Source organism: Acanthisitta chloris, unplaced genomic scaffold (assembly GCF_000695815.1).
Source record: "Acanthisitta chloris isolate BGI_N310 unplaced genomic scaffold, ASM69581v1 scaffold9221, whole genome shotgun sequence".
NCBI lineage: Eukaryota > Metazoa > Chordata > Aves > Passeriformes > Acanthisittidae > Acanthisitta > Acanthisitta chloris.
Window position 1 is genome coordinate 55,611 of NW_008657636.1, and position 15,750 is coordinate 71,360.

At 39.5% G+C, this 15,750-nt stretch overlaps 1 protein-coding gene across 1 annotated transcript in view; it reads left to right on the forward strand.

The window, feature by feature from the left end:
- Positions 1–5,891: 5,891 nt before the first annotated feature.
- SPIRE1 (spire-type actin nucleation factor 1) overlaps positions 5,892–15,750 on the forward strand; it is a 67,802-nt gene continuing 57,943 nt past the window's right edge. Inside the window, exon 1 of the mRNA XM_009084801.1 lies at positions 5,892–6,119. Coding sequence (XP_009083049.1) covers positions 5,991–6,119 — 129 coding nt within the window. The 5' untranslated portion in view covers positions 5,892–5,990. The remainder of the gene's footprint in view (positions 6,120–15,750) is intronic.

Here is a 15,750-nt window from a genome sequence, read left to right on the forward strand (position 1 = left end):
AACAACATTTACCTGCTTCAACTTTTACATGTTCTCTTTGGGGGGGAAGCAAAACAAACCCTCCAAAAAACTAGCATCTTCTTTGTATGTTTTAGGCTTGTTCTGTGTCTTTGATCAAAAGTTCTTGCTCTGAATCTCTTTAATGTACACCTGAATAGTAAAAAGAATTCAGTCAGTAGGTCTCTCTGCCCAGTTAGTGCATTCAAAGACTCAGGATATAAAACCATTTTGAAAAAGATGTTCCCTGAATATGGTAGAGAAATTTTCCTAACTCTGAATGTATCTAAACCAGACTGAATCTTGTTAAAAGGCTTTATTTAATTTTGTCTCATGTGTATTTTCTGTTAGACCTGACATGCTCTTTTTTTTATTCTTTGGTTTCATTACTGCTTTGTCTTAACCAGCAAGGCTTGTTATATTGCGGAAAGCAGTACCTTGTTATTTCTGTAGCAAACCAACATCACCCAGAAGTCAAATAGTGCTGTATCTTATGTCTGTATTCTTTGGAAATGAGTGATTAATCTGATTCATTGGAAGTTGTCCAAATCCTTGCTGCTTACCTGAAAACACTTGGAAATTTTTTCTCTGTTCTCATTTAACAGTCTGTTGCAAGTTGCTCCAATTTAGCAAAGGTCACATTTAAATTTAGCAGTCTCCCCAGCCATTAAAACCTGGGTAATGCTACCCTGTTTCCACTGGGGAATGCTGTGGTGAAAACTACATTAGTATACCTGAGGTATGGAGTGACAGCAGTGCAGCTCTCATAATGTCCATAATGTCCTATTTAGACATGCTCTTCCATGAGGTGCTCTTGAGAGTTTTGTAGGGCATCTCAGGGTGAGGTGAATAACCAAAAAGTCTACTTTGGTTTATCCTAACCCCATTATTTGATCATCCTTCCTAAAAAGCATGGTCTTCCTCAGCTCCTGAATTGGACTCTGAAGAGACAACAGATTACTTTGTTACAAATGGAAATGAGACCTAGAGCAATAGTGAGAGGAACAAGTTGGGTTTGCAAAAATTTTTAACATGACAGTGTTTTGGACCACATTACAGAATTTGATCTCAAAAACTTGCGTGTGTTTTGTGTGTCTTCTCCTTATGTGCCATAGAAAATTTAAGATACATAACTCTTGGCTTCAAGGGTGTCTATGCATGTGTTTATGCCATTTTTTATGATTCCAGAAGCACAGTGTGGAGCTCCTGGTGGGCTAATTTAAAGTCAGCAGTAGGACAGGTTAGTCTTTGCAGGTTGACTAAGTGCTGGCTAATACCAGGGGTGATGGCAGAGTTGGTGGCGGAGAGGAGCTCTGCCCTAAGGAGTGCCACAGCTAACACCATCCCCAGACTCTCAGCACTCTTTACTGTAAGGCAGAATGATTCTTCTTCATAAAATGTGTTGGAGATCTATAGGTAAAAAATTGGAGCACTTAAAAGTAATAACTGTACTACACATTCCTAATAAAAAATTATTAGAATTCATAAAAAGTGCAGTAGTAGTGCAGATATTGTGGCTGGTTGCCATATCTGAGGTCCCTGTGGAAAAGTTCAAAATTAGTTGACTCACCTTAGGAGCTGGAGCTTTATGGCATCTTTCATCCAGGTTTAGGGATACAAAACCTGAGTGGCTTTTAGAGGCAGGGAGAGCTTTAGGGAGGGAGAGGCATTTGAGCTGAAAAATGTCCTTTGCTGCTGTAAGTACAAACCTGTCCTTAGGCTTTGCTGCTTTGTTTCAAAAGGAAGTAAGCCTGGGAAGGGGCTGAAAGCACAGACAGAGCCTTACAGTGTGTGCAGTGAGTGGGGTGAATGCATGTGCATTCTGCCTGTTCTCATCCACACTTAGCAAGAGTCAGGGAGATACGTATGTTGGGGGGGAAAGGATTTTTCTCAAGTGAAGTGCTTGCAGTAATTTCACTTTTGCAGGTCTCAAACCTGTTTAGTTCCTATACAAAGGTTGTATATTTTAAGAGTTTTTGAGAATGGTAAACTGGGGCAGTGTTCAGTGGAATAACATAATTTGGGTCATACAGAAGACTAAAACCCTAATGAACCCCTTCTGAAGAGGCATGCCTTAATGTGTTGGAGGAAGGTGTGTGGAATGCAAAGCTCCAGGTAGGGTTGGTGTACGAAAATAATCTGAATTTGGGTTTTGTTTTTGCTCCATGTATAAAAGAAATGTAATGATACTGTTTTCACATTGTGTTTGAAGTCAAAGTGTTTCGGCAACTTTATCACAACTTCCTATAAAAGAACAGTATAATATGAGTCCAGACTGGTGTAGAGACTGGCAGTATACTCCCCTACAATGAGACAAAACTCCCCTTTCACCACTGTTTTCAGCACAGCAAAGTACAAGTTCAGTCTGTGGGAAATGTTAGTGTGTTGGATTGGGTTTTGGTTTTTTTTTGGTCCGAAGCCATGACTTTCAAAAGAACTTGGTGAGAAGGTGGAAAGCCTAATAATGCAGACTTCCTTGTTTATTTTTTTTGAGGTTATTTAGCTACTGACTGATTTGCAAAGGTCAGGTCCTTCATCAAAATTTAAATCAATCAGGAATGAATTAATTCTGAAATTCAAGGTACAGAGCTGTATTTTTTTTACATCTGAATTGAGCATCACCATTTATTGTTAGTGCTTACACTTATTTCAGTATCATGCAGTTGTTTTGGTGTGTCAGTCTGCAACTCTGTGGTTTACAAAAAGCTTTGCTAGGTCATTTCTTACCTTTGTTTTTCCTACTATACCTCTGTTTCCACATATAATTGCAAACTATGCCAGTGCTTGTCACTTGTTAGTTGCTAGAAGTATTTACTTTGTGTGAAATTAGCCAACAGTGCAGTTTAAAACCTGTGATTTCTTTGCAAATAATTGATGCTTTAAAGGTAAAAAAAAGTGATAGTCCCTGATTATTCAGCTCCAGGAAAATGCTTATTTATCAGTTCATCCATTCAGGTGTGAAAAGCTTTTCTTCTTTTTGTATTTGATTTGTATTACAAGCAAAGTGACAGCACTCATGCATTTAAGCAACAATGAGCCGACTTGTATATTTTGCTTCCACTAATATATAGGCCAGGAAGTTTTATTTGTGTGAAGTTGCATTAGTAATTTTGTCCATGCAAAGAAGTGCTGACAATTCTGTTACTTCTGTGTGATATTCATATGGCATTTGTGTAGTTTTACAAGATCTTGCTAAACCAATATTACTGAAAGCACCGAATGTTTTCAATTTTAATGCAAGTCAAAGCAAAGTTACACAGTTAAGAGGTTTGCTGCTTTGTCTTCCAGCAAGAAGAGTCTGTGATACTGACAGACACTGAGCAAATATGGTTTTGATCACATCTCCTGAAAAGGACCTGAGAGACTGCACTATAGCTCTGAATTGGTGCCGTTGCAGGTTTCGTGTTGTGTCAGCTTTGCATGTATTATGAAATCTGTTCATAGTACATAAAAATGCACAAACCATATTACTGAACTGCAAAAGCCCCACTGCTGATACATCAAAGAAAGCAGCAGCTGTCATCCAGTTTTAGCCACGGTGCTTTTGAATGCCTTAATCCTCTTCCCAAGCAGAAGGAGGCAGAGAAAGTGCACTTTCTTTATCCTCCTTCTATTTTTTCAAAGTGTTGGTAGCAAAATCCAGAAGCTGTGTTCAGCAACCATCGCTGCATGGCGCAAGTCACAATTTTCTTTGCATCTGATTTGGATTTTTCAGTCCTTTTCTGCTAAGCTCTTTCAAATATTTATTTATTAAGGTTAGAAATTGCTCACATTTAACTTACTCCCAAGTGCTCGGAGTATAAAAGCAATTTTTCAGCTGTTCTTTGTTTCCTTTTTGGTGTACTTCAAGTTGGAATTAACTTGGTGTTCTTTGTTCCCTTCAGTTGCTGAAGGGGTGTATGTTGAGATCGTACTCAGAACCTGAGTTACAGGAAGCATACATGTCTACCAAGATAATGTATTTTATGTCCACACTTTCAGATTATTTTTTTGACAATGCAAGTACTATAAGACAGTTATTGCAAAATAGCCTTTCGAAGAAGTGAGCCAGATACGCTGTAAATGTAAGTTTGACCTGTTGCAGCTGGTTTTAAGGTCTGTATGGTGCAGTGTCCTGTCTCCAGAGTGGGTCGTGGCAGAAGTCTGGGGAAGGGTATGAGAATTGAGCAACAATGCAGTGATGCTTCCCTGGTATACTTCGCTGTCTCACTAGCATTTTCCAATTCAGAAGCTGTTCTTAGAACTCAATAAACTAAGACTTTTTTTTCTTCATTAGTTTGCCTAATTACTTTCCTTAACTGCATTTTTAGAATATTTTAGGAATATATATAAACACATTTCCAGAGAATAGCATAGGCAAAACTTCCATATTGAATCAAGTTATCAAAATTATTGGAAATAAATTACAAAAGAATGAGTTTTATGTGTTGGGTTTTATGTTTGTTTGTTTATTAGCCACTGTCTTGCCAAGTGAATTTGCACTGCAAAGTAATCCCAACAGAGGAATGAAGTGCACAAGTGTAAAGCTGTCAGACCACAGCTAGTTCATTAAATCATCTGTCTAGATAAACTAATAGGAAACGATTTTAAGTCTTTGCTAACCTCCAGCCTCTCAGACCAAAAATACTTTACTGTGCTGAAGTAAGTAAGCTGCTAAAGTAAAATTTAATGTTTTAAGAATCCATTCATGTTGTTCTACTTAGCGAAATAGAATTTAAAATATCTGCAGTATGAAGTGTCGCCTGGGATAGTACCGAAAGCCAGATTAGAGAAAATGGTATTTGATGACAAGGTTTGGTGTGTTTAGAAATGCTCCTGTTATTAAAGTTGCTCTCGTGCCAGCTACTCCTACACTGGAGTCTGCTAATTTGTGTGACATGGTAGCCATCACAACACACAGGGAAGATCAGAGATTACATGCAATAACTCCAGTCCTACTTCCATTGTCAGACAAGGATCTCCCAGCGGTGACATTACCTTCTTGTGGTTTACTATTGCAAACCCATTTTCCCTTCCCTCTTCATGAATACCTATTTCCAAACTCCTCAGTTTGAAATGCCGTCTCTTTATATTTTTCAGATTGTAGAAGCTTCAATATTGTTTGTAGGGAAAAAAAAATGTTGATTTATCATTTTGAGATGTTCCTGACAATTTTTTGTTCACTTACCCTACGTAAGAGGTCATTGGTTTGCTCTGCTCTTGATAGAGCACAAATGAAAAATGGAGGTACTGCCTCGTTAGTATGGAATCCAGTTGTTGGTAGTTTCAGTGGAATATGTGTGCCTCCACCAGCTGTGCAACAGGCAAAGGAGTTCTTGTGGGCTGGTGTCCCAGTGCTGAGTGAGTTAATATTGAGATGTTCACAGCTGTGTCCAGGCAGCTCTTGGGTCAATGAAGAGGTACAGAAACTGAAGGGCAGTTTCCAAGTGTCATTAATTTGTGGGAGGAGTGAGGCATCTCATGTTAGTTTATTCTTTCTTTTAATTTCTTCCCACCTGCCCCACAAAAGAAAGGGGCATATGCATGCAATGTAATATGTCTTAAAAAGTCTAGAGTAATGTTACTTTGAGGTTTGTCATATTAGAAGGAAAGAGGAAAAGTAATCTAAAAATCTAAATCCTGCTTTATTTTAAATTATTCATTTTTGGTTCAGACATTGAAATTAGAAAGCAGTAGGTAATGTGGTATGACCTGCTCTTGCATGTTCTGTGCTATATGACTGAAGCACTGCTGTAGATACTAGAGAATCATTTTTCTTTTTGATTTTAATGTTTATTGCCCTCTCAGTTGCTGAGTTTGTTATACAAACATTAGAAAAGGGTGTTCCTAGACTGACCTATATGTTTATGTACATGGCATTAATAAATATTTCTTTTTTACTTTTATAGGTTATTGAATCACTAGGGATTATTATATACAAAGCCCTGGACTATGGTTTGAAGGACAATGAAGAGCGGGAATTAAGTCCTCCACTGGAGCGGCTTATTGACTACATGACTAATACCACAGAAACAGATGGGAGTAGGGATGAAGGATATGATGCTCTGGATGAAGGAGTGGAGGATGATGATGATGACAAAGAGGAAGTTGAGGCCATTCATTCCTATAAAGATGTCATGAAGGTACAGTAATGGGCAGTTCATATTGTAGTTCGCGGGTTTTGTCAATGAGAAAATCAACTCTGTTTTCTGTGTTATTGTCCAGTGTGATACTGGCTGTATTGTTTTCTGATTTCCCTGCTCATTCTGTAAGGTTTGCTTGTGAAAATGACATGCAGTAGTATTTCATGTTTGACAGTAAGCAACAGAAAATCCATGATCAACTTTATCGTTGGATGTGCTATTAATATCACAATCTGATTTCATCCCTGCCCTGGATAGTCAGCCTTCCAGTGTAAACATCTCTTGAATTACTTTGTGTACTCTTGGAAACTTCATGGTCTGTTTCAATTAATTCACCTTTTCATTAGCACGTTATTAGTTTAATTATTTCTTATCAGTTACTTGACTTGTCTCCTTCTCCTACTGAAGCAGCTTACTTGTGTGGAGTGAGTCAGAACACAGCATTTCATTGGCAATGATTATGGTTGCAGTTCTTGACCTGAGATGTGAGATTTGGAAATACAGCTTATGAATATTAATTGCAACAGGTTCTTTAATGTTATCTGGGCTACTGTGAATAGTCATACTGTGAGTAGTTTTCTCTATGAGTTTTAGAGCCCAATGAGCTGTTAGTACAGACAAAGCATGAATTTTGGAAAAAAATTATATAATTGGTGGGCCTCATAATCTGGAAATTTAATACGGGTTGGAAAAATGTTGTGCTAATTTGTACCAGGGGATTGAATCATTTATGTTCCTTCTTCATGAGTGCAATTTATGTCTAAGGACCAGAAGTTTAGTATGGCACAGAAATTAAGAGTGTAGTGGTGGTCGAAGCTGAGACTAGAAGACTGTCCCAGATGGCTCATCCGGATGCATCAGCATGCTGAAACAAGACCCCACTAAAACCTGCCACATCTGATGGGTGGACAGTAAAGAGTGAAGCTCTTAGGAGATCAGAGAACGAATAACTTTTGTTTGAGACACTTTTGTATCCTCCTTGCATCAGAAGCAATGCTAAACGTTTAGTGCCTTTGTTTATTTGCCTTCCCTCAGAGATCCAGAGGTCAGAGGGAGAATGAAATGGCCTTTCACTCCCCTGTGATGGGGAGTGCCTTGGCTGGATGAACTACTCTCTCCTTTGAGCCCCCACTGCTCCCAGCCTTGCTGAGTCTGTGCCCTCACTGTGCACAGGTGCTTGGCTCTCTCTTCCCTCTGCTGCTCCCTGTCACCTTCTCTAGAAGGGGCCAGCAGCACCCTGTTCTGGTCACATGTCAGCTGCTCCAGACAGCATAGAAGACACGTGGAAGATGTATGCAATACACCCTTTTTTCCCCCAGTTTGACAAAATGCTCTGAATTGGTGGGACAATCCAAGTTGAATCATTAGAGGAAGTTTTGCTTAGTGCAGAGACAGGCAAGACCTTTATATACATGGAACTGAGGCCAGTGGCTTTGTAGAAATTATTATTTTGCAAATTCTTTACTTAATTTCTGCAAACAAGAAGAGATAAGTTTGGAAAACTTTGCTGAACTCCTTCAGGTACACTGGTATACATCCCTGAAATACAAAAGTGATAAGGACATGTTTGGTCAGGTTTCAACTGTTAAGGTTGCTGAATGTCACCTTTCACATTTTGCTTTGTTAGTGTCTCTGCTAGGCTGAGGTACCTGCCTGTTTGTATGTTTTAAAACCAGCACCTTACATTTTATTTTTATCATATTTTGCTAACAATTTTATATCATTCTGAGCATGTACTGCTTTTGTGACTTCACTTTAGTGAACTAAAGTTCAGCTGTCTTTTTTTACATCATCCTAACTTTTACTCCTCCATTCCTTAGATTCCTGTTTTCATGCTGTTGTTGCTTTTGCCTAAATTATGTGCTGCAGACTCAACTCTGCAAATTGCCTTTATTCCCCACTCTGTGTCATTACTGCATTGACAGTACTAGAACAGCAGCATCTTTCTGCCATATTTTTGACATGAGTGTGGATTTGTAAGATCCCTTTTTCTTGGCTTCATACCTTTATAGGGGTAAGATCATCTTTTGCAAGTGACTTTTTCTTACTATTTTTTTTCCCTCCAGCAGTGCTAAAATGTTACAGGCTACACCCATATTTACCCAGTGACTCTTTCACAACAGAAGTGTGTGGTCTTCTGACCATGAGGCTCCATTATTGTAATTCCCTCTTGGCAAGACTCACTGTGAAGCTTTTTCCTCCACAGTCTGTAGTGAATGCTGAAGCAGGTTTGCTTGTTGAATTGAGCAACTGTTGTTCTTGCTTACCCTGCATTCTCTAAATTACAAGCTTGGAAAATGGTAGAGACAGTCTGTGTGCTACTAATACTTATTTTTAAGGCTTTTAACTATGTAGTCTCCAGTCTGGACATGATTTTGTCCTTGAAATGTGATTACATGACTCTTCCTTGTCCAGAAAGTGGTGTTGTCTGCCACCAAGACCGAATTTTTCACCATTAATCACTAATGTGGGTGAACCTATTTTGTGATTAAAACACACAGATAGTTAAGATATGTCAGAATTTTCTGTTATTTGAAGTAGGCAAGGTCAATCCTGAACACTCCCCTGACCTGAAAAATGCTGAGCAACGTGGTGGACACCTATTCCCGAGAACTGGGAAAAGGGTAAGTGCTAAATAGTACTGCCAAGATCATTATTGGCAAAGCTCCTGTTTGGAGAAGACACAGACGAGCTTTTGTGCTGCATCTTGGTATATTTGGCTGATTTAGCTTTTAATTTCCTTGGCAGGACCAACCTGCTGCACAGACTTGACCTACTGTTTTTAAAAATGGGTCTATTAAGAAAAGAGACATTGGTTGCCAGATGCTTTTAGTCTTTGATGTATTTTGGATATGGCAGCCCTACTGCAAATGAAGGGAGAAAATGCAGACAGTAAAGACTGGAATTTTTCAGACAGATGCTTTCCTTGTTCCGTCCTTTTTCCCTGCATATATGGTATGGGAAATCTCTATCTCTCAGGAGTGCCAGGTTTGCTGTGCATGTGCACAAGGACAGAAGTTTGCATATACAGTAATCCCAGGGGATCAGGAACACATCAGGTTCACAGCCCATATACAGCTTGGGCAGCCTTGTCAACAGAGGATAAAGGCCTGGCATACTGGGCAGTGTTGGCTTGCCAAGGGTGTGTGAAGTCCTGTCATGTGGCACCTTTATCACAGCATGGGGCCCTCCCTGATACTGAAACAAGACGATGCAGTTTATCAACCTCTTCCAGGTTATACTCAAACCCTAATTCCACTCCCAATCTTAGCATTATCTCACTCCTTATCCCACAGATCTCTGCAGTCAGATGGTTTAAGCCAATACCATTTTTCGTGTGAACCTGGAGGCACTTTCTAAGCTGCAGTTTATCGATAGCTGCTGGCCTGAGCCCCAGCCCTAAACCTGGTTCCAGTATTATCCTTCATTCTAGGTCAACACTCATTTCTAATTCTAGATGTAAATATAGCCCCATAGCACTTTGATTGCAGGTTTTATTCTCTGCTGATATTTGCTGGGGTGAACTGCCATCCTAGCCCCAGCCCTGTCATTTCTTCCAGCTTTGAACGTCTGTCAGTACCAGACTACCTCAGAGTAGAGATGTTGTCAGTTGTAACTGCAAGTCATGACACTTAAGATTTGTCACTGCCTCTGCTACTTTTCTTCTGCAGGTCTCATAGAAGGTATGTAAAAGAGGCAGTGTTCTTCCTAAATCAGTATCTTGCTCTTATGTTCACCTTTCATCCTGAATGTTGACTCAGCTTTAACAAGAACCTTATCTGAAGGCAAGTCACACCTTCTTGTCTCAGCCACAAATGCAGGTGGATGGTCTCCAGTGCTCAGTGGCCTATGGTCCCAGGTCTTACCTAACTAATCACTTTTAGGTAGTCCAGTAATAATGTTAATTCTGACCAAAAACTAACTGTTGTGCAACTTCTGTTTCACAAAGGTGGATAAGTGACCCAGGTCCCTTAGTAAACAAAACTCATATGTAGAAAATCTGTATGCTGACCTTTTAATTTGTATGAAAATTATTTTCAGAGCAGCATGTTCAGTGCTGTGTTATCTTGCTGTAAGAAATGTAAACAAGGTTACAGTTTGCAATATTTTTATTGGTAGAAAATGACGTTTGTGCTTTGCAAAGAGGAAGAATAAATTGTTTCTGTCAACCCCACCCCCCTATTTCAGATATTTTAATCATTGGCATGGTCATGAGATGAGAAAATTTTAAGTTTGGGTGACTCATATGTCTTGGTAGTTCAAGTGTATGACTGACTCCTTTCAGCTAGAAGGAACTGAAATTTACAGTGCTGATATTGATCTGCTTCTGTTTTGTTTTGAGTACTCTGATGGTAGTACAGATCAACCATCTATGGCATGTGTAGAGTTACAGAGGAAAAGTATGTCCTGTCTCAGTGCAATTATAGGCAGGATAAGAAGATCTGCATTTAGATCTAAGTATTTTGGAGACTCCCTTCTGAGTCTGAGGACATGCATTATTATCATATAGATGGGATGACCCTGTGTAAGTATAATATGGGAACCCGTCAGAGAGGAACCAGAAAATGCAGTTAAAAACAAGTTAGGGTATTTGTTTATGGCAGACAGTTAAAGAGTTCATGTTACTGGAATTCAAAGGCCCATAATTTTGCCTAGTCCATGAGGTTAGGTTTAGTAAGATGCAGCTTTCTAAGTGTAATTTTGTTTAAGGCTGGGCCATCTTTAGCATTTTTGTATGAGCCTGCAGAACAGTATTTGTGCTTCATTTCATAATAAGCAACTAAGCAACTTGCAGTGTACACTGTCTGTGTGAAGCTCGTGAAGGTTTGAAAACTGGTAAGCAATGCCCCACATGTTGTCATTTTAAATTAAAAAGTTCATTTTATATTAAAAATGAATGCAACATCACAGGTCATTTTGTGAAAATTCTCATGCTCAAAAAAGGCAACAATTGATCCTTTCTCTTCTCTTGAATCCTGTTCATAGTGTACTCAAATGTTCACATACTGGTTCTTATCCTGGTGGACTTTCTTTTAGAAAAACAAGATCTATGCCTCCATATGTTGATGAGGGGGGAATTGAAATCCTTTGGCTGTTCCTTTTTTGCAGTTTAACTCTTTGGGGACTGTAAGCTAGAAAGAAATAAAAAAATCTCCAGAAATGATTTTGCAAACACAGCCCCATATCATACTGCCATGCCAGAGCCCCATCCAGGTGGATGCCCTTAACACAGTTTGGGCCTCTGAAGGCAAACTCTCATGGTGCTGCTCGGAACAGGTAGACAGTTGGGTTGGCATACTCCCTGGCCACGCTTTCTCTCTGTGCTGTGGTGACAGAATTGGGATCTCTGAGTTCAGCAGCAAAGTCCCAAGGACCAGCACTAATCTCCTGTGCTCAGGAGATGAGTGTGTCCTCACACATTCCCTTTGGGGCCCTTACAGAACAATCACTGAAACTGGATTAGCAAAGGAATATATAGATCTTGACTGAATAAGACCCATCCACAGGCTTTTTATTATTTCTTCACCATTCTTTGAGATAACTTGGAGTTGTCTTAGAAATGCAGAAAACTTGCTATTTTGCTCTTGTCCAAGCAAGCCTTGTACATCATGGTTATTCGTTCAAACCGTAGTGTGTTTCTTCTGTCTGTGCTGACACTTTGGCTGGGATCCATGTCACCTATATTTAGTCAAAGCATCCCAAAAGTTTATTTGTTTGACTTTGCTCTTTAACTCAACCAAATCCTTCATCTATTTTGCTGCAAGGCCCTTCAAACAACTGTGCAGGTGCAACTGAAGGACTGGCAGAGTAAACTGTGCTGCTGCCTGAGTCATGGAAGGAGTCAGTCAGTATTTGAAGCTCCTTTACTGTGCAAGCCCATGGAGCTGAGGACAGACTGTGCAAAATAAAGCAGAAGCGTCTCTCTGCCTGTTTAAGTCTTTGTAATATACAAGCAATATGTCCATGTTCTTAGTTTTAAAAGTATTTGACAATAATAATAGGGTTTTGATACGAAGGGCTTTATAAACAGAGGCAGAGCAAGTGGATTTCTGGCAGCTGAGAACTTTGCAAGTGTAAGCTAAGGAGAAGCAGAAGTACTTCTGTACAGTTCACCATGTTTATTTTGAGAGGTTTTGTTTAGAACTACATTATACCAAATGTACTTGCAAGGAAGTTGTCCCTTGCAACTTCTTTTTAAGAAGAAGAGCTTTTTCTTTTCCTTTAATTGTTCTTTGAAACATTCCTTCCATCAGTGTGGGCTTACATAGATTGGAGTGCCTTGTTCCAGGCTGGGAGACAAAACCAAATCACCTTTTCTGCAATGATTTATGGCTCACAGTAGCATATCTACATCAGTTAAAAACCTCTGTACCAGTAATTCATCTAATTATACTGGTATAACCTGTCTAAGGTCTAAAATAGTCTGAGGAATCCAAGAAGTTGTCCAACAAAAACAGGAAACACAGATGGAGTGTTCAGATTATTTTTATGTATGGGGAGGTTAGAATATACCTGAAATTTGTGTGTGGCCCTTATGCATGTCAAAGAAGCTGAATAGGGCATGGACTTTTTTCCCCATCTCTTTTATGCTGTAGTTATTCTAAATAATTTATACATGGCTAAAAATTAAGTTCCACTTTTTAGTGGAGGTGGAAGGATTCCTTGGTGGTAATGCTGTCCCATAGTGCCAGGATTTGGCATGACAGAGCTCCAGTTTTCCCGTAAAAAAATACAAATATCTAAAATGTGCAAAGCTGTCTGTTAGGAATAACACATCTGAAGTATCAAAGAACCTGTGTGAGCTTGCCCTGCCTGAAATAGACCCTGGAGACTAAAGTAGATCAATGAGCGTTTACTTTCACAAGGTATGTTCTGTTTGATCAGATTAATTTGAAATTCTAACTAATGACTGGAAATCAGGGTAATGGTCAATTAACACAGTAAAGCTGTGATGACCCATAACAAAGTGAAAAAAGATCAGAGCCACATTACAAAAGAGACCCATATCTTCTCTGCCCTACGGATTAACTCCAGCACTCAGCTGGGCAGTGCAGGCTGACCGGCCAAAGCTGGAGGGATCTGCCTGAGAGCCTCCCTCTCCTGCTCACAACCTCCTCCCCACTCCAGGTGTTAAGACAGATAAGCACAGAGAAGGCCGTGATGGGTTTTTCAGATTCACTGTCAGCCTGGTAAAGTCAGTAGATCTGCTCAGAAAAATTAGCCAGGACAGCAGCTTGTCTTACTTGAGCATTTGGCAAAGGTTCATATTGTCAGAATCTACTTTCCACCCATATGGACTTTACAGTGTCCAGGTGCTTGTCTGCTATAAAGTTCGGAGTCCCCAGCTGCTCTGAGGTGTTAGAGCCTCACAATCCACCACCCCGTCCAGGAGAGGGGTTAAGAGGAAAAGTGGCTGTGGAAGCTTTACCTTCACTAGCTCCTGCCAGGACACAGATCACTGGATTTTTGAGGGGTTTTTTTGGCTGATAACAGTTATGTAAAAAAAGCTGTATTGCAGTTGTCAGTATTGCTAGTTCGGAGTCGCTGTAAGTCACTTATATAACTGCATTGCCAAAGAAAATTTAAGCAATGCCACAAAGGTACTTAATTCCTTATAGAGGCATATTGTACTGTAACAGCAACATGGGAAAAATAAAGGAACAGAGCGAGGGCCCTTTAATGAAGCCACTGTGATCTTCTTGCTTTTGAATTATTCAAGAGGGAGCTTTGGGCTTGAGGCAAAGTTTCTTTTGGTGCATTTATTCCAGTGCCAGTAACAGTATAAAAAGAAAATTAAACATTTGGAGGAAAGTTCATAGAATCAATTTAAAAGTACCACTAATTGTCCAAAATAATAATCTCTCTGTTTTATCTTTGTGATTTTTTATTATGCTCTTGATTACCGTGCTCCCATTATGCTATTTTCTGCTCCCCTTTGCTTAGTGTACTGTTGCATGCTGTATTTTAGAAAAATATTTAAGTGAGATAAGGCCATTTGATACAGAGAGATAAAGTGTCGGTTAGACTGTGCTGACCCCTGAAGATCTGAATCTAAAAGGCAAGATATCGTGTTTATCCCAGAGATTGGTCTGAGGACAGGGCATGTTTTGCATTTCTCAGTAAAAGGATTTTTACAGTAGGGTTTTGTTTTAAAACATGTAGTTGCAAAAACCTCAAATAGTATTGTAACTGATGCTGTCGGGTGGATTTCAGAAGATTCTTGTCTGTGGGATGCTTGGCCCTGAGTGTATTTTAAATCGTCGATTTGTAAATATTTTTCATGAAATAACACAGTGGGAAAAGCAGTATTCTTCTGGGTGATGGCTCCAGTGCATTTCTCCTCTAGTTTTAGCAGCCCTTACTGCATCGATTGGGCTGTACCGTGCCAAAGCTTGTGTGGCTGTGCAGGTGAGTTGTGTATGCATAGTTGTGGAGAATTACTTGAAGATCTTAATCTAGCAGCTTTCCTAATAACTGACACTAACATGTACAACTGAATAAAATGGGCCCAAGAGATAAATTCCTCACATCTACTAAGCTTGGCAGAGCATTTATTGCAGGGAAGGTATAGGCCAGCCTGATTGCTATAGCAAGATAGCAGGCATGGGAATTCAAGGGTTTTATGTGAGGTGGCAAAGCAAACTGGCAGAGCTGAGTAGCAGCAATAGTTTGGAGACCCAAACTAAACCATATGAAGAGGAATATTTAGTTGAGGGATTGACAAGGGCAGGGAGCTAAGGATTGTGCTAAGGGAAGCCAGCTGCACACGGTGGCAGTGCTTCATACGCTGCTCTGAGTGTGCTTTGTGTAAAGCATGGAAAGAAGGCACTAGGAAGACTCTTCGGAAGCTTGGTTGGGTGGAAAACAGAGGAGTTTTTTTGCCTTTGCCCTGAAGAGAGAACAAAACCCTTTGTTTTGTTGTTGCTTGTCTATTTGCATCTCTGAGAAGGAGGTTAGAATATTGATTTTAAACAGTAGAAAAAACAGGCGTTTGTTTTGTAGTGATTGCGTTCATGGAAGAACACAATACTTTGGGCAATTTAAGTCAAAAGGGAGTTCTAGGATTCAGGTTCTTTTGGCTTTCTTTTAGGACAAAGCAAACTTGGAGTTGGGACAAGAAGGTCCTAATGAGCATTTGTAATTGTTTTTCCTCTTCAGCATGCCAAGATTTCTTGATGTGAGCACTAAGACCAACACTTGCTTTAGATCAGCAAGTTCTCATGAAGCCAAATCTCTTTATGAACTGGTCTCTTCTAATCAATTCATACTGGTCAGTACATTATATCATACTGTGTGTAACTAACCCCCATATATGTATTTATACAGTCATACACACACTTGCATAGATAGATGCAAAATACCACTATCCTCAACCCAACTTTTAAAAAGGAAATATTATAAGGTGATGTTTGAAAACATGGCAGTGTTAAGTGAAGAAAGTGAGCTATGAAGTTTGGTTTTTTAACAAATTTTTTACTTCTATGGTAGCATGTAATATTAAAAAACAAGTTAAAAAATGAAGTTCAGCACAGTATTAGTCAGCATGATTTATTAACTCTTTTCATGTCTGGACAGAAGAATTGTGTCACAGTAGAAATATTTTTAATGGCTCAGAGGTAAAAAGAAAGAG